General features: G+C 50.6%; 1 protein-coding gene across 2 annotated transcripts; it reads left to right on the top strand.

Annotated features, from left to right (window-relative positions):
• Positions 1-932: 932 nt before the first annotated feature.
• On the top strand, positions 933-12768 carry RBFA (ribosome binding factor A). 2 transcript variants are annotated; one of them, XM_044743992.2, is made up of 7 exons: positions 933-1182; positions 3454-3496; positions 4561-4737; positions 5419-5531; positions 7963-8047; positions 10284-10357; positions 11594-12768. In XM_044743992.2, exons 1-7 carry the CDS (start codon positions 1022-1024, stop codon positions 11979-11981), a joined length of 1041 nt encoding a protein of 346 aa, XP_044599927.1. In that variant the 5' UTR covers positions 933-1021; the 3' UTR covers positions 11982-12768. The 2 variants fall into 2 exon arrangements, with proteins under 2 accessions (XP_044599927.1, XP_044599926.1); XM_044743991.2 differs by having other exon boundaries at positions 970-1182; positions 11591-12768.
• The last annotated feature ends 6175 nt before the right edge of the window (positions 12769-18943 follow it).

The raw sequence follows: 18943 nt of genomic DNA, 5'->3' as shown, positions 1-18943 counted from the left end.
GAGACCCCTGAGTCCTTCGTAGTTGTGTAGACAGCAGGGGCTTTGCTCCAGGCACCTCCCCCCCCATTTCACTGAACCACTCAGCGAAGAGCTGTCGTCTGCCTGCTTTCTTCATTTGCTACTTTGTGGGAGGGGAGTTGCAAGGCACGCCTCTTAGCTTCCTGCGTATAAACTGTAGCCCTTGTTCTGCATTCACAGCAACACCAGCAAGTCTCACCACCCTTGCGGCTCTGCCGCCTCTGGTGGAGCCCTGCCCGGGCGGGTGAACGGCGTGGCGTGGTCCGGCCGGCCCCGCCCACAGGCGCCCGCCCCGCCCCTGCGCCGTCCGGCCCCGCGCCCCGCCCACAGGCGCCCGCCCCGCCCCTGCGCCGTCCAGCCCCGCCCACAGGCGCCCGCCCCGCCCCTGCGCCGTCCGGCCCCGCGCCCCGCCCACAGACACCCGCCCCGCCCCTGCGCCGTCCGGCCCTGCGCCCCGCCCACAGGCGCCCGCCCCGCCCCTGCGCCGTCCAGCCCCGCGCCCCGCCCACAGGCGCCCGCCCCGCCCCTGCGCCGTCCAGCCCCCGCGCCCCGCCCACAGGCGCCCGCCCCGCCCCTGCGCCGTCCAGCCCCGCCCACAGGCGCCCGCCCCGCCCCTGCGCCGTCCGGCCCCCGCGCCCCGCCCACAGGCGCCCGCCCCGCCCCTGCGCCGTCCGGCCCCCGCGCCCCGCCCACAGGCGCCCGCCCCGCCCCTGCGCCGTCCGGCCCCCGCGCCCCGCCCACAGGCGCCCGCCCCGCCCCTGCGCCGTCCGGCCCCCGCGCCCCGCCCACAGGCGCCCGCCCCGCCCCTGCGCCGTCCGGCCCCGCGCCCCGCCCACAGGCGCCCGCCCCGCCCCTGCGCCGTCCGGCCCCGCGCCCCGCCCACAGGCGCCCGCCCCGCCCACAGTTTTTCCGCGTCGCACCGCCCCGCACGCACGTCTCACGTCGCCCCGCGTCCCCTGCGTCGCACCGCCCCACACGTCGCCCCGGCCCTTGCTCGGCAGCCATGTGGGCGGCGGCCCAGGGGCTGTGGGTGCTGTACGCGGGGCGTTGGGCGCTGCTCGGCGGTCGCCAAGCGGGGCTCCTTCGCGGCGGCGCCCGAGGCCTGCACGGCTCTCCGGTTCCCTGCGGCAAGAACCTCCTCAAGAAGTTTGCCTCGAAGACTAAGTGAGGACCCGGTGGGGGAGCGGCCCGCCGCCGCAGGGCCGGTGTCGGCGGGGCGGGGGTCCACGCGGCGGGGCGGGGCTCTCACGGGGGCGGGGCTCTCACGGGGGCGAGGCGCTGGGCGGGGCTCTCACGGGGGCGGGGCTCTCACGGGGGTCCACGCGGCGGGGCGGGGCTCTCACGGGGGGCGGGGGGCGGGGGGCGGGGGGCGGGGGCCGGGGGGCTGGCGTGGTGGCGGGGCCCCGCGGGGAGCCCCTCCTCTCACTGCTGGCTGTTGAGGTCTTTCTGCCCGATGTCTGCCGTTGTCTACGCAGTCGAGGTAGTACAGTTTTACGTCTTCTAAAAACTAACAGTGCATCCTGAACGTGTGAAGCGATGTGTACATTTATCTTGTTTCCTGTTACCCGAAGCATTTTCCAGGAGAATAGTTTAATCAAATGAAGAGAAAGAAGAAAAATATATGAGAATTTTCTTTCCGCATTAATGCTTTCTACGTGGGCTTACTTTGAGGAATAAAGAAAGCTTGTCAGGATAATTTCTTTTAGCGGTCAGAGACAATTATGTTGATTTCCATACCACTTTCAAAAATGTATTTATTTTTGTTTCAATATATTTTTCTTTTTGTTTCAATAGACTTTTTTCAATATGTTTTTGTTTCAATAGGCTTTTTAAAAACAGTTTTAGATTTACAGAAAAATAGGCAAATAGAGTACAGAGTTCCCATAGAACCACACTCAGTTTCTGCCATATTGACACCTTACCTTAGTGTAGCACGTTTGTTACGATGAATGAACCAATATTGATTCATTCTTGCTGACTGAAATCCGTGCCTTATTCACATTTCCTTAGTTTTTACCTGATGTCCTTTTTCTGTCCCAGGATTCTCTGCAGGCACCACATTCCACTTAGTGGTCACCTTGTTATGCTCCTGTTGATTGTGGCAGTTTGTGGAACTGTCTCTGTTTTTGATGACCTTGACAGTGTTGAAGAGGACTGGGTGGATATTTTATAGGATTCCTCTCTGTTGGGATTTGTGTGATATTTTTCTCATGATAATACTGGAGTTAAGGGTTTTTGGGAGGAAGACCACAGAGGTAAAGTGCCAATTGCATCGCATCATTTCTAGGGCACTTGCTATCAACATGGTTTATCACTGTTGCTGTTGGCCTGGATGGCTGCTGAGGTCGTGTCTGTCAGGTTTATCCACATAAAGCTGCAGCCCCTCCCCTTTCATACTGTCGTCTTTGTGGGGAGTCACCACGTGCAGCCTGCACCTCAGGAGGGGGGAGTTATGCTCGTGAATTATTGGAGTCATGCATGGGAGATGTGTGTCTTCGCCTCCATTTTTTAATCAACTCATGTCAGTATGACTCGTGAGTTATAATCCAATCCTGGTTTATTTTGCTCAGATTGCTCCAGCTTTGAACACTGGGAACTGCTTTAGTTGGCTTCTGTATCCCTTTGACATACCATGTTATTGTGTGATTTTGTGGTAATTTTAAATTGTTTTGACCACCTTCTTACATTCTGCCACTACAAGATGCCCCAGCCCTAGAATCAGCTATTTCTTCAAGGAGTTCTGGTTCCTTTTATTGGAGAGTGGCTTCAGAAACCACGATCTGAGAGCTGGGCATGTTCGTTGCTACTGGAGTGTCTGTCTTTTTGGGCCTTCCAGCTGACAAAGCGAAACGTCATGTGTTTATATTAACCCCTGTATATACACTTATTGAATAACATCTCTATGTCACCGTCTGTATCTATATTAAGTGAAGCTTGAATTTATGCTGATCCCCAATCTGATCCACTACCACACAGATCGTTCTAGCTTCTTTTCCTTGTACGTCTGTAACCTCCTGGTAACAGTGAGAAGCCTGGCCCTCCGTCCTCTACCCACTTAGTTGTTCAGTCCTGGTGTACGTGTGTGGCAGTAAGTCGCTAACCCACACCCGCGGGGAAACTCCTGTATCAAGTAGGAGACAGTGCTCCTGTGCAAATTGGTGGGTATATTTTTTAGATTGTCTCTATCTTTGGGACTGGAAGTAGACTTTAAGTAACAATCATGAGGCTGAATTAAACCATGCCTGTCTCTTCCTCACTGCTCATGTTGTTGTCAACTAGATATCTAAGTCTTTAGATCTCCAGTAACATCATTTCTATGTCCAAGTTTAGCCCCTTAGAAACACTTGTGGTATCCTAACCTCAAGTTAGCTTATGTAATTTTTCTTCTTTAATTCACCATCAATATCCAACATAGTTCTTATTTTCTTCCCATAGAAAAAAGTTTTGGTATGAAGGTCCTTCCTTGAGCTCTCACTTGGTAAGTATAAAGTAGCAGCAATGAGCCACTTATGATTCAGATCGGTGTGAGATTTGAAAACCGGCAAAGGCAGTCCTTGTTTCCCTCTTGGAGGGGACAGTGTCTGTACGGGTGGGACTAGATGCATTGGTAACATGGTATTTTGACCTTTTAAAAAAACTAAAGTTTTCCAGAATGTCATATATGTTATCAAATTCCAACGTGGTAATGTCCATTTAGTTTTTAGTGTATGTACAACATATACATATATATAGATATACTTTAAAAGTTTATATAACAGGGGCCGGCTCCGTGGCTGAGTGGTTAAGTTCCTGCGCTCCGCTTCAGCAGCCTAGGGTGTTGCCGGTTTGAATCCTGGGCGTGGACATGGCACTGCTTGGCAGGCCATGCTGAGGTGGCATCCCACATGCCACAATTAGAAGGACCCACAACTAAAAATACACAACTATGTACCAGGGACTTTGGGAGAAAAAGGAAAAATAAAATCTTCAAAAAAATTTTAAAAAGTTTATATAGAAAAAAATACACCGTGTACTAAAAATCACTGAGCTTTCCGTTTTTAGAAGGAGAATTTGATGGTATGTGGATTATATTTCACTAAAATTTTTTGGAAAAAAAATATATACTGGCAGTGCTTTTTTTTTTTCTGCTTTTTCTCCCCAAATCCCCCCAGTACATAGTTATATATTTTAGTTGTGGGTCCTTCTAGTTGTAGCGTGTGGGATGCTGCCTCACCGTGCCTGATGAGGGTGCCATGTCCGCACCCAGAATCCAAACCAGTGAAACCCTGGGCTGCCGCAGTGGCGTGCGCAGACTTAACCACTCGGCCACGGGGCCAGCCCCATACTGGCAGTACTTTTAATCTTGGAAGGATATTGGGTAAAATCTAGGAGGATCCAGGTCTATAAAATAAACTGTATCTTAATAAAAGCTAAGGCGGCTGAGAGTAACGTTTGTTTCTTGCTTGTCAGGGTGTTCAGAACCTTCCCAGCCCCCTTTTTTGTTAGTACAACTTTAATGTACAGTCGCAATATTGACTTTTGTGTCTGTTCTTCTCAACGGAGACTTACAAGCCATCCCAGTTGGAATTCCTAACGAAAAGTACCTCGAAGAAGACCAAGAAGGAAGACCACGTACGCCTGAGGGCCCTGAATGGCCTGCTCTACAAAGCGCTGACCGACCTGCTCTGCACCCCTGAAGTGAGCCAGGAGGTTTACGACTTGAACTTGGAGCTCTCCAAGGTAGACTGAGGGCCAGAAGGAGCAGAAACGGGGCTGAGCGCGGTGGGCCCGCACTTCCTCCACATGCCACAGTCTTTCCTCACCGTTAGCAGAAGGCACCACGTCACTCACAAGGTCTTCATTCGGGTTGCAGAAGTCATGCTAAATGTGGCCGTTTAAGTAGAAAAGGCAGACGGAGGGCACACACGTGGTGTGAAAGCAGGCGTTTTGCTGCACACGGGAGGGGCCTTTGACCAGACGGTGCTGAGTGCTCTGTCAGATGCCCAGACACCAGGAAGTGGCGAAATAGGGAGCACTGGAAGATCTGAGGGAAAGATGAGAAGTGGATACGTCTGCCCTCATCTTGGTGTAAAGATAAAGGGGGTGACTTCCTGCTGTCTGTCTGCTCGGAGTGGATTTAGCCAAAGGGAAGTCATGAGAATAAGTGGCAGTTCAGGCATTGTCGATGAGCACTGTAGGGTCGGGGAAGAGGAGGTGTTGGGTTCCAAGCCCCGCTCCCTCAGCTGCGAGTGCGGTGGGAGGCATTGGCCCCGGCAGTGCGCTGGAGCGCCAGCTTTGGGGCAGTAGGGGTGCCTGAGGGTGCAGACTGCTGATGAGTGAGCTCTTATCTCCTGAATGTTGTCTGTCTAAGGAAAACCCACGTGAGCTGAAAGTGATGTGGGCTCGGGGGGTGGGACGCAGGTCTCTCTGACTTCAGACTTCTCAGCCTGCCGCGTGTACTGGAAGACCACACTCTCTGCCGAGCAGAACGCGCACACCGAGGCCACCCTGCGGAGAAGCGCTGCGCACGTGAGGTGATGACACTCTGCTTCCTGAGTGCAGTGGCTGTGCTTACGCCTTGACTTTCCCTCCTGTTTCATTAAGTAGTTTTGGTTTTAGGGAAAATTTTGGAAGCATTTTCTTGAACTTCAGAGTATAATTCATATGTTCATGTAAGCCATAATTAGGTCAGCAGTTCTCAGAGTTGGTCCTAGGGACCCCTGCGATCCTTTAATGGGGTTCATGAGGTTAGAGCTGTCTCCACAATAAGATCTTACTTCCCTTCCGCACTGGTGCCATTTGCACTGAAGCCACAGTGGGTAAAATTGCTGGCCAGATGTGCCGGTGGTCGTTGTGGCTTCATGCCACACGCTCACAGTAACAAGCAGTGCTCGTTTGGTGGATAAGCAAAAGCTACTGATTATTTATTAAGCCTTGACCCTTGGGTGCACGTCTTTCCAGTGTTCGTGTGGTGGGAGGCGTACATGAAACACTGCTGTGGGCTGGCGCAGGAGGGTCGTCTTGGGGAGGACACTGCAGCTGCAGTCATGAGCCGCAATGGACACTGTTTCACTTGACAGAAAAGTGAATCAACACTGGTTACTCAGATTTAGGTGTTGGACAGATATTTTCTCCAAAATGAGCAAAGTGAACCTGTGGCTTCAGAGAAAACAACTGACCGTATTTGTTGTCAGTAATAAAATTCAAGCTTTCCAGTGAAAATCAGAATTTTAGAAATTTCTGTCCACCACTGTGAGTTTGACAGCTTTCCGACACTTAGACTCTTGGTGAGATTGGTGGTGATAGTAACAAGTACAATGTTGTGTAGTAAAATGTGTCAGCATTCTGAAAATCTGTACAACTTGGTGAACCAGTATTTTTGAAATGAGCAGTGCGTGAGGTTCCGCAGTCGCACACAGGGAAGGCCAGGGTGCAAGGCAGACCAGTGGACCTGAGTGTGAGCGAGTGGGGGTGTTCCTTGATTTGGTTTCAGATTCCACATCGCAATAACCTCTAATAAACTGCCATTTCTTGACATTTTGTGTAGTATCAAAGAAGATCCACACTTTCCTGAAGAGCTGTTCATATGCTCTTTTTTCCAGTTACAGATATGTGCGTGTCTGGATTTTCCTCACATTTCAACTAAAACAACGTATCAGAACAGGGTATGCAGAGGCAGAGATGGGAATTCAGCTGTCTTCCATTGAGCTGGGCATTAGAGAAATTTGCAACCATGTAAACAGTACTGCTCTTCTCAATTTTTTGGAAAATATAGTTATTTTTCATTGAAAATGTCTGGGAACATTTAGTGCACTTATTATTTTAGATGAATAAATATTTTTAAAATTCTCAGTTTTAATTTCTAGTATTGTAAATATTGATAGATATAATCCACATAAACAGAAGCTTTTTGGTGTCCTTAGTAATTTTTAAGAGTATAAAGTGGTTCTGAGACCAAAAATTTTGAAATCACTAAGCTGGGTGATAGTAAAAAAGTTACTCAGTTTTCTCCTCAGTCTTAAAAATTGCAGAAACCTAGCTAACCAGCACTAACCTGCTTCCCTCTCCTTTCTCTCTGTTCTTCTCGCCTCTCCTCTTTGCATCATACTTCGTTTTTAGAAGGGGATAGGTGCTGAGAAGTCAGAGTCATATGCAGAACTAGTATTTTCACATACCTTCCAGTTCAGCTCCTCTGCATCATGATCGCTGACGTCCATCACTGTAATCCCTAATAGTCTCTAAAGTTGTTTATCAGAGAATGGTCAGTTGTTTCATTTTTCACATTTTACAGAAACAAGAAAAAGAGAGATTTCCAAGTGTTGAGATAACAGTATTGTTTTATGATTAATTTTTAGATAATCAGAAAATTCAGTTGAATGCAATGTCCCTTATCCCACCTCTTCTGATCACGCAAGGTTCAGTGTCAAGGTTTTTCCATAACTACGTACCAATATCTATGTCACTCTGAGCAGATATGCAGTGTGTCACAGCAGTGTTTTCACTGGGTACTTGTCGCACCTAGATTGACCTTATATCTGCTTGTGTTGTGTGACTGAATGCTACAAGGATCATTTCTGCATCTGATACCCAGGTGGTTGAGGGCTGTGGCGTCGTTGCGGGTGAATGTCCGTTGGAGGGAGGAATGAAACATTGACAGGTTGTTAGTGCCCAAACATGGAGCCCAAAGCTGCTCTGAGGCCTAGGAGAGCGTCTCAGTTCAGATCAGATTGTTTCCAAGGATCTCACAAGCTGCATTTAGAGGATTAAAAACAATTGCAGTGATGATGCATTTTTATCCCTTTTGTAACGTGCAATTTGGCTAAGGAAGACTCCTCTGGGCTGATGTTTTCAATCTCATTTCTTCTTCTTCGTGAGATTACCATATAGTTTTGTTTCTGGCATTGTCACACCTTTCCACCAAATGTCACCTACAGCCACGCAAATCTGTGTTGTCTCTGTCTCCAGGCATCTTTTGATGTCCCAGCAGACCCTGAGGAACGTGCCGCCGATCGTATTTGTTCAGGACAAAGAAAATGCAGCGCTAGCCGAGGTAAGGCTTTTAAATAATTAACTTTTTTACAACGTAAACTTTTGTATGAGTAGGATTTTAAGTTTACTTTCTAAATATTCAAAAGATAATGTGTACAGTTTGAAAAAGTAACAGTTGGAAGGGTACAAGTGAAAAGTGCGTCTCCTGTACCCGTCCCACCGATTCCCAGAGGTGAACACTGCATCTGGCTTTAATTTTTCATTGCCTGTCACTCTAACTAGTAAACCATATCTCCACTTCTCAATTTCTAAACATGCGGCATTCAGAGCTACCCTCCTGTGCTGCTCCTCACAGCTCCCTAGATTTCAGCCTGTCAGTGGTTACTGTATATCATCAAGGCTTATAAGGTTTGCATTCTGTCCTGTAACTGTAATTGTTTTCCTTCCTTTAGATATAGGTTAATTATAAAGGTTAAAACCTGTAAATATATATATATGTTTTATCTGTGTGGCGGTTACCTGATGGTTATTAAGGTATGTTCTGCCTTTAAAAAGTTTACCCCAAAAACCCCAATAAGTAGCATTTACAATATTATAATTAGGTAGCTGTTATTCCCTGTAGGCCTAGGTAGTATTTAGATCTACAGAGGAAAAAAAGTCTAGTTGGATGTTTCTGTCTTTTGTTTTTCATCATATGAGCAGTACTGAAAACATTATCCAAATAGCAATCTTGGCAGGTGTGGCTTTCCCAGTAGTAGAGGGCACAAAAGGGTGAGGCCCCCGTCTGCTGTGAAGAGTTCGGTGGAATTCAGGGTACGGTGTACCACAGAGGCACTTGGCGGGGAGTTTGCCCTGCGTACTTGGTGAGCTGGTAGGAGGACATCCCGTCTCCTGGTGGTTGGGCCCTCTGCACTCACGATGCCATGACTTGGCCCTCCCTCTGGGGAGGTAGGTGTAACCTACAGAGCCAGGTGGGTTCCTTTCCAGAAGCCGTCAGTGGGGGGGGGATGCAGGAGATGCTCAAGCACTTCTGGGGCAGATCCTTTGTCCAGAGACTGTGCTGTTGGGTTTCATACTGGAGGCAGCCTTAAGCCTGTCCAGTGGTCTCACCATGTCCCACGTGTGCCCAGAGGTGAAAAGGGCCATGTGCTGATGGTGGGCCCCATATGTGCTCAGAGCTCAGCTGTTGACCAGAGGCAAAGGGAAGGTCGGGCCTCCATCTCTCGTCCTGAAGTTTTTGTCTCACTGAATTTAGAAGCAAGTGAAGGCTAGACCAGAGCGGGGGTCTTTGACTTGGGCGGATGATTATTTGAGGGCATGGTCGTTACTTGCTTGCCCTTGTATAAGTCAGTGCAGTATTTTTCAAATACTTAGGTACTTTTTTTTCTTTTTGGTGAGGAAGATTGGCCCTGAGCTAACATCTGTTACCAGTCTTCTTTTTTTTCCCTCTCCGAAGCCCCAGTACATAATTATATATTCTAGTTGTAAGTCCTTCTAGTTCTTGTAAGTGGGATGCTACCACAGCATGGCTTAAAGAGTGGTGCTAGGTCCACACCCAGGGTCTGAACTGGTGAACCCCCGGGTGCCAAAGTGGAGTGTGCAAACTTAACCATTAAGCCACAGGGCTGGCCCCTATGTGTGTGATTTTTATTGCTGTGCCATTGTGATCATGCTTTATGTTGCCTCAGCCCTGGTTTTGGATCCAGGCTCTCCTGGGCTTGCACTGACCTCAGTGCGCGTGGCCTTGGGATGGCCCTGGAGGCTGTCAGGACGGGCTGGTCCAGGTGGGAGCTACCTGCGGTGTCCAGGGAGCAGGGCCTGCTGTGGGTTAATGCCTCTGTGCATGCCCTGCTGGGGAGCAGTTCTTATTCCCAGCATAGGCCTCTCAGCCTCCATGGAGCTGGATTTGAAGGCCAGACCCCAATGGGTGCCTTTCACACTGCCATGCTGGAAGGGCTTTTTTCCCCCGAACACGCAAATTCTGTGGCAAAGTTGAAGCATTTTACAAAACTACATGAAAAATCAGTAAATGTTAATTCAACTAATATTTAACTGTTTCTTCATAAATTTGACTAACACTGACAAGTTTTCAATGTAGTCTTAAAAAAGCCACAGTTCATTATCAGAGAAAACCTAACTGTCAAATGCGGGTGTTTGAGAGCACAAGCCACGTGGGAGGAGCGGTGCGAGGGCAGCGGGGGGCTGCGTGGGCCGCATGGGGCATGGCACCCATGTCCAGTGGTGCCAGCTCCCTGCGCAGTGCTGGACGGGGTGTGCTAATTACCCTCTCTTTCCAGGTGGATCGGTTGCTGGCTGTTGCTGATTTTGGGCCCCCAGATGAAAAAGATGAGTTTATGCAGAATGGTTTCAGGTAATGCGGGGGGAAGTAGGTTTTCCATCCTCCTGGGCAATACTCGTGTGGAGTTGCTGGTTCCCATGGCACTGCGCAGTTCTGCACGCTGTGGACTGTCTGCAGGCCAGGCCCTGCCTGTGTCCCTGGGGCCCAGCCTGGTGTCAGCACGTGGCAGCCCTGGCGGCAGCCCAGCAAGCTACCAGCGCCTCAGTGCAGCTGTGGGGAGGGCCTCTGGGCGCCAGGGCCTGCGGCCTCTGCTGTCCTGGCAGCACCTTGTCAAGTGAGGACAGGTGTATCTCCCTCATCCTTTCCATTCACTCGCACATTTTTATTGAGGGCCTACTGCATGCCAGGCCCTGTTCCCGCACTTAGGATTCATCCCTGAACAGAATAGACAGCAGGGTCTTGGGAGCCTGCGTTCTTCTGGGGTGCCAAGAGGAAGCAATAAGTGTCTTTGAGCAGGAAATTCAATGTCAGGACGGCGAGGGCCCGTGGGTGGGGGCAGCGCTGCAGTTTAAAATCTGACGGCCAGCGCAGGCCTCTGTCTGAGAAAGTGATGTGGGGTTTGGAGGGGTGTGTGGAGGGTCCTGTTCCAGGCGCACGACCAGCTAGGTAGGTTCTCAGCCTGTGCTCCTTAAACTGGCTCCATCACCGTCACATGGGCCCTCTCCAGAGCTCCAGGGCTGCAGTAACAGCCCGCCTGGTGAGGGATGCTGTTCTTTGGGGACGCCAAGCTAGAGCAGAGGCCCCAAGCAGCAGAGTCCACGGGTCCCGATCAGCAAGGAGGCGGGGAGCCCGATCCGTGGGCCTGGAGACTTTCCAATGCAGGGTATTAGAGGGTTTAAAGGCGCGACAGGGCCAGATTTGGGCTTTGAAGGGCTTGCTCTGTTTTGCTCCCAGAATGGACTCTTGTCTTCTCTCTTCCTTTGGTTCATCAAGTGGCCTGAGTGATAGATCTGGAGACCCCACCCATAATTCTGCTTAGCTCTCTAAGAGCACTGGCCATGTTTAAATGGAAAAAAATTAAAAATCAGAACTGTGCCACTCAGGCCCCAGGAATGCTGGCTGAGTGGTTTGGGACTGGGGGGTGCCCGGCCATGCCCCACGTCCTCCCGCTCTCCAGTTTCCCCCAGACATCTGTTAGGATGGTTCACCAGAAGGGGGTGTGGGACGTGGGAAGCGCTGCCCAGGAGCCCACGCTGTTGTCCTGGGTGCTCCTTTGCTTGGTGTGAAGAGCCCTCTTCTCCCCAGCAGGGAACCCAAGGCCCTGAACGCCCTATCACCGTGCAACACCCCGGGCCCCGCCGTGCATTCAGGTGTGTTTGGGATCAACCATGAGGCACTCAACAAGCAGATCATGGAGTATAAGAGGAGGAAAGAGAGAGGGCGTGAGAGGCTGAGCCCCGAGCAGGAGGCTGAGCTGACAAAGCAGACAAAAAAGAGGAAGAAGAGCAAGCGCCGCGTGGACGAGGACCTCTCCCCCAAGGACTGCCTGTGGGGGGCGGTCAGTGAAGACGACCTGGCCTACAGTGCAGCCTGTCTGGAGGAGCACAGCACGGGACACGGGCGGGAGCTCCCAGAAGCAGAGCGGGAGCCACAGGTGGAGAGCGATGGCGACAGAAAGGGCCGAGGTGGCTGTTAGAGACCTAGGGCATGGACTGGGGCTCCACTTGCTGACCCACCCGTGTCTGCACGTGATGCAGCTCTGCCTGAGGGAGGCCCTCGTGTGCAGAGCACCTTGAGGCACGCACGTGCCCCCCTGAGCCCCCCACGTGGCTGTGAGGAGAGGATGGCCTGCAGGGAGCAGAGAGAAATCGTTCCCATTGACGGCAGTACAGTTCGTCCTCATTATTTGTGGATTCCATAATTGCAGATTTTCCTGCTGACTAGAATTTCCTTGTAACCATGTGGCACCTTCTCGTCATTCTCTGACGTGCAGAAAGGTGAAAATTTGAGTCATTGATGCACAGGGTCCCGGTTAAGTTGCAACAAGGCAACCCTTTGCCGCCTTGTTTCATATGTAAACAACTGTCCTTTTCACGATCTGTTTAGTGTCACGTTTTTCACATTTTTGTGCCTTTTGATGATGATTTCACTGTTTAAAAATGGCCCCAAGCCAACCCCGTGGCCCTAGTGGTTAAGCTTAGCGTGCTCTGCTTTGGCAGCCTGGGTTCAGTTATTAGGCACAGACCTACACCACTTGTCCGCAGCCACACTTTGGTGGCATCCCACATACAAAATAGAGGAAGACTGGCACAGATGTTAGCTCTGGGGCAATCTTTCTCAGCAAAAAAAGGAAAGAAAAAAAGGCCCCCAAGCATGGTGCTTCAGTGCTGTCTAGTTTTCCTAAGTGCAAAACGGCTGTGACATGCCTTTCAGAGAAAACATGTGTTAGAGAGATGTTGAAATAAACCGTTGCTTAAGTGTGATGTAGAGAAACATTCTCTTGGACTGGGGGCATCTCCTTTTCCCAAGCATCATCCACCTTGAAATAACAAAAAATGGCATTAACAAAGTTTAGATAATCAGAGAACGGTGCTCTATTAAGATAAGCAAGGAAGCTTGCAAATGGCTTTTCAGAGAGTGAATTTCCATTTTTATAAATTCTTCCAGGAAGGAGAGCATTGCCATTTCCTCTGCAACAGCGGCAAGCCCCCGGTGCCACTTTCTCCGTAGGTGTCTGGGACCGGGCGCGGTGCCTGGCAGGAACGTGGTGCCGAGACGCTCTGTCTTTGCCAGCACAGCACAGCTGTCCCTGTTGCAGGGACAGCATCACAGGACACGGGCAGAGCACTGCGACGCTGCAGGCGTGTTGTCGTTTGGTGGCGTTTGTGCCATCCTGCCTGCCCCAGGAGGGCATGCGCACCCTGGTGTGTGGTGCTCTTCCTTGCGAGCACAGTGCCTTATTCAGTTACCTCCCTCCTGAGCAAAGAAGAAACGTCCAGAGGGAGGATGGATGTGTTTAAGTGTCTGTGGGATTTGCTCTAATCAGGCATGTAAGGTGGTGGGCTTGGAGACAGCTGCCTCTAAACAAGAGTTCATTGCCTGCGGTTCCCGCGAGCAGGGGGCCTCCATGCCACGCTGGGCCTCACAGGGAAGCACCAGGCTTGGTCGGGAGGTAGAGGGAGTGGGGAGCACAGGGGGTGGCTTCTGCAGGAAGGGATGGGCACGGCAGAGAGGCAAGTTTGGGCAGGCCTAGGTTTGGATGGTCTGAGTAATTTCAGCAGGTCCTGGGCCATCAGGGTGGTCTCTAGTTGTCCAGTACCTCGCCCTGGGGGGATTGGGGCAGGGGACATGGTGGCCTGGGAGTGTAAACCGGGTGAAAGAAGTGATCGGGGACCTGGGTCTGGATTGGCTGGTACCATGAGAGGTGTGCTTACAGTGGAGCCATCTGCTGTCTCCAGGAGTTAGTGTCCTCAGTGGGGGCATCTCTCCCTAGCTGGCAAGGCCCCAGGATGTCAAAAGATCGTAAATACAGAAAATAAAAACATGGTTAATAATGACGCCACAGCACTGAGCAGCGTGCTCTACTGACCACTGTTTCCAGGTCTGACTGCAGGAAGTGCTGAGGGCGAGTGTGGCAGGGCCCCTGGGTGGTGATGCCGGGGCACAGCAAAATGTCGGTGTGCCCATCAGTCTTCCATGTGTCACAGGAGTGGGGATTGCGGGACAGGCTGGTCCAAGAGGCTGGCTTGCTCCTGTCTTTCCATTTGTGACCCAGGGCTAAACTCTGTATAAAGTTAACAAATGGCAGGAACAAAATTTTTTTCAGACCCAGAAAATTTTGTTTATATTCCAAACTGTTACAGGAAGGTTTTAAGACAATTTGTAAAGTTAGACAAAACACCATGTAATAGTTTGAGAGTGAAAATAAGGGGCCAGGGACTGGACCGAGTTTGTATTTGGGCCAAGAGTAGAAGGAGCAAAGTAAGTCTCCGCAACAGGAGAAGAGGGTGCTGCTGCTGCTGGGGTCGAGCTTGCGAAGGGTGGGAGTCGATGCCATGGATCCGTCTCCGTTTCCTGCCGAGTGCCTCAGGGCAGGTGGTGAAGGATGTACGGCACGTGGACTCAGGCAGAGAGCTCGTATCATGTCCACATTAGCACCTGGGGTGCAGCACTCTGCACGTTTTTAAGAACTAATTTTGTCTTTAATATGAAAAGAAACAAAATCAAACACAGGACTTCCCAAATACAAAGACTCCTTCCTGGTCCACTTTGGTTTCCTTAAAGGGATTTGAAACTTGAGTCACTTACAGCATATTCAGAGGACCTCCAGGCTGTGAACATGTGGAGATGGGGGCTGGTGTGTCTCTTCCTCTGGCTGTTCCTGGAACCCTTTTACAGTGAATGGGTAATCTGCATGTGGAGCTTCAGATAGTGACCCAAAGTCCCACCACCTGCATTTACTGAAGACAGCAAGACCAAAGGACTGACCATGGGAATCTTAGGACTGTCTGAGCAGCCAAAGAACCCAACTGAAAGTAACCAAGTATTGAGCAACTGAAAACACATAAGAGAGAAAAACCGACAGGCTCCCGGGGAGTACTGCCTACAAAAGATGGTGTTTTTTGGTCTTTGAAACGTCATGTTCTTCAAAAGGACTTTCCTGCCTGGAGTCTTCCATCTGATGTCTTGGCCTTCCAGGTCCTCTCAGTGAAGTTCAGAGCATCTCAAAGTTTCTTAAGGAATCTTCTCTATCCAAAAGTTTGTGATACGTGTAATCACATGTATTTATTATACATGGAATAAAAAGAGTAAGTACTTTTCATCATAAGAAAAACATATTGAAAACATCACCGTCAAATCTGTGACCTGTTCAAGCTCAGGTGAAATGAAAGCTCTAGTTGCTGTATCTGATTTCACAGGATCTGTGGGGCCTGTGTCACCCCACCCCTTACCTTGTATTCAACACCAGCCTGTTGAGAAGCATGGAGACCTGCTTCTGAAAATCCCCTTCCAGAATTTGCTCGGTACTTAATTGAAGGTTGTCAAAATTATGTAAAATCCAACACTGGAAAGAATAATGCATCATATATGACAAAATAGAACTCAAAATTGCCTTTTAACAGGTGGAGATGAAGAACCAAAATCAATGAGATGAAATTTGACGGGGATACACATAAATTCCTGTATTTGGGGTTTAAAGTATTAATTATTAAACTATAGGGTTGTGGCTCCAGTGAAAAAGGTTCTGGTGGTTTCACTGTGTGTGTTCTGACCTGAGCCCATGCAGGTGCGGCTGCTGATGGCAGCTGAGGTGCAGTGATGGGCTGGCCGTCCCAGCAACGTGCACTCAGCAGCGTACACCTGGCATCTGACAGTCCATGGCACCATGGTTAAACAGGACTTTGACAGGAGGAAACTGTGCCCCTGGAAATGGTCTGCTAAGATACGCAGGGGAGGAGGAGTCAGGGCCTTGCAAAGCGGCAAGGTCATTCCATGGTAGAGCCAAGGCCAGGATGGCAGGAGATGCCAAGAATGAAGCTGCCCCTGGAAGCCATCAGCCCTCGGCCGGAGACACCTACCAGTCCGCGGCAGCTTTGAATCTGCGTTTGGCCTTGAGATGTTCCTTCTGTTAGAGTCAAAGTTTCCTTGCTAAGTACCATTTGACTTTCATGTCTCCCCCTCCTTCCCATTCCAGAGGTGAGCCCCAGCTCCTTACTTGTCACCTGCCTCCAGGCTCACTTGCTCCAGGACCCCTCGGGACACATGTGGATGACATCATTCGAGCCACAGCCCCTTGAATAGAGTCCATACTCATGCACAGCCTCTTGGGGTGCCTCACTGCACTTGCTTCTCTTCCTACAACAACTTCATCTTGGCACATGCTCTTCCTGCTGCTTCCTGCCTCACCCTGGGTGCCCCTTCCTCTAGGGAGCCTTCACTGAACCCCCAGATCTTGGTGGCAGGCTCCCCCTAATACCTGTAATCCAGACCTTACCACACTGGATGGAATCAATTTCTCGGCTGCAGCTCCCTGAGGAGAGAGACTACCGTCCTTGAAGTTTCCCAAGCCAGAGTAAGGTACGTGTTGATTGACTAATGGAATATTCAAGTTTACTGTGAGATCAAGTACAGACGTTCTTGCTGGCTCAGAGGGAGGGGAACATGAGCAGCAAGTGCGGGAGTGGCTGCAAAGCTCCTTCTCACCCCATGCCTGAGGACAGCAGAGGCGAGGCAGGAATGTGGAGACAGCAAGAAGTCGACTAAAAAAGAGTCATCTGTCATTGTGATCATTGGAGAAATGGGGGCTTGAGGATGAATGAGATACACAGAGAAAGGAGGCAAGAAGCAGGTTTTGTGGATACGGGGAGGACAGGGGTGCTGGATCATCAGATCCCAAACTGAGCAGGACAGGGGTGCTGGGTCATCCAGATTCCTACCTGACCAATGAGGCACATGAGCACTGGATCATCAGATCCAACCTCAGCAGTGAGGACAGGAGCACTGGATCATCAGATCTGACCAGAACAGTGAGGACAGGAGCGCTAGATCATCAGATCCGACTGGAGCAGTGAGGACAGGAGTGCTGGATCATCAGATCTGAGCTGAGCAGTGAGAGCAGGAGTGCTGGATCATCAGATCTGAGCTGAGCAGTGAGGACAGGAGCGCTGGATCATCAGGTCTAACCTGAGCAGTGAGAACAGGAGTGTTGGATCATCAAATCTGAGCTGAGCAGTGAGGACCTGAGTGCTGGATCATCAGGTCTAACCTGAGCATTGAGGACAGGAGCGCTGGATCATCAGATATGAGCTGAGCAGTGAGGACCTGAGCACTGGATCATCAGATCTGAGCTGAGCAGTGAGAACAGGAGTGCTGGATCATCAGATATGAGCTGAGCAGTGAGGACAGGAGCGCTGGATCATCAAATCTGAGCTGAGCAGTGAGGACAGGAGTGCTGGATCATCAGATCTGAGCTGAGCAGTGAGAACAGGAGTGCTGGATCATCAGATCTGAGCTGAGCAGTGAGGACAGGAGCGCTGGATCATCAGGTCTAACCTGAGCAGTGAGAACAGGACGCTGGGTCATCAGATCCGACCTGAGCAGTAAGGACAGGGGCGCTGGATCCTACAGATCCAGACTGAGGAGGAAACAGTGACCTGATGCTGCAGAGGGCATCTCAGCGATTTGGCTCTTAAACCTGTACTCTGGATTCAGTACTTGGATCTGCCACGTAGTAACTGAGTGACCGCTCTGCTGTTCCCTCACCTGTCGCTGGGTAACAATCATGTCTACTTCAAAGGATTGCTGTGGGGATTAAGTGAGTTGACATGTGGAAGCACTTAGCAGAGACTTTCACACGGTCCGTGCTCAGTGAGTCTCGGTGGTTCTTGATGCTGCCTTCATAAGATTTTGGTTTCAGTGATGAAGGATGGAGGGGAATCAGTCCATTGGGTGTTCTTTGTGGAGAAGTATACAAGCTACTTCATGAGGACATGCACAGCAGGATCTACAGACTCCTGTTTGAAGTTGGATGGCCCTCTGTAGTGTGGCCCCTGGACGTGGCTGAACTGTACATGTGGCCAAGTTTTTTGCATCCTTGTGACCTGCCAAGATGACAGGAGATCAAAGTCTGTGTCCTGTGAGAAGTAAAATTTGCTTATCAGAACCCAAAGTGCTGATGATAAACACAAAGAGCCTTGTATGGGCAAACATCTCGGATCCAAAGATAAATCCTGCTGGGAAAGCAGAAGCACAGCCTCCCACCCACAGGTCTTGTCTTGGAGAACGTGAACACACACTGTGTAGCGTTTTGGTATTAATTTGAATACCGTCCAGCTCTGCATTTCAAAGAAACCTGACTGGGAAGCTAGATATTAACAAGTTGTGTTCATTCTGGAAAGTGAGGCTTAGAATAGTGTATTGTTAGGAATAGACTTCCTATGACCTCCAACGTTGAGACCTGAGCTGCGACCACAAGCTCACCTGGTGGAGCCCTCAGCTGCCTCCTGGGGTCTCAGAAGCCCTCCAGGAGGATATGGGACTCACCCAGGCGTCCCAGGATGGCTGTATGGAGGAGACAAAAAGACACAACAGTGCTGCAGAGCCCAAGGCTGATGGGTGTTCAACAAGACCCATCAGGTCCTGTAGGACTTCTCTGTTTCCTTTCCAAACCTCCCTCCCCTGCCGTTCTTATTGCAATCCTCAAGCCCCCACAGGCTCAGATGTGATGCCTAGTCTTTCTAGGTGCTTCCTAGGTATCTTCTGGTGCTCCTATATTGCCAGGCTGACACCAGATCTCACACACATGTCCTTGGAGGATGAGGGAATGATGCCCCAGCTCCATATGGAAATCCAGGCTGACACCAGAACTCACACACATGCCCTTGGAGGCTGAGGTAATGATGCCCTGGCTCCATGTGGAAATCCAGGCTGACACCAAAACTCACACACATGCCATTGGAGGCTGAGGGAATGATGTCCCAGCTCCATGTGGAGATTCTTGGCACTGTAGCAGCGTCTGTGTTGAAGAATAGATGTGTCTTCAGCCGCTTCCTTTGGGAGGAGCCCCTGCTTTGCAGCAATGATGATCAGCCCCAAACTGGCCCAGACTCAGAGGATATTAGCAGAATTCCAGCTTTCCTAGATCTCATGGCAGCTTCC

This window comes from Equus asinus, chromosome 7 (assembly GCF_041296235.1).
Source record: "Equus asinus isolate D_3611 breed Donkey chromosome 7, EquAss-T2T_v2, whole genome shotgun sequence".
NCBI classification, from domain to species: Eukaryota; Metazoa; Chordata; class Mammalia; order Perissodactyla; family Equidae; genus Equus; species Equus asinus.
The sequence above is the reverse complement of the archived record's forward strand: the minus strand, read 5'-3'. Positions and strand labels throughout refer to the sequence as shown.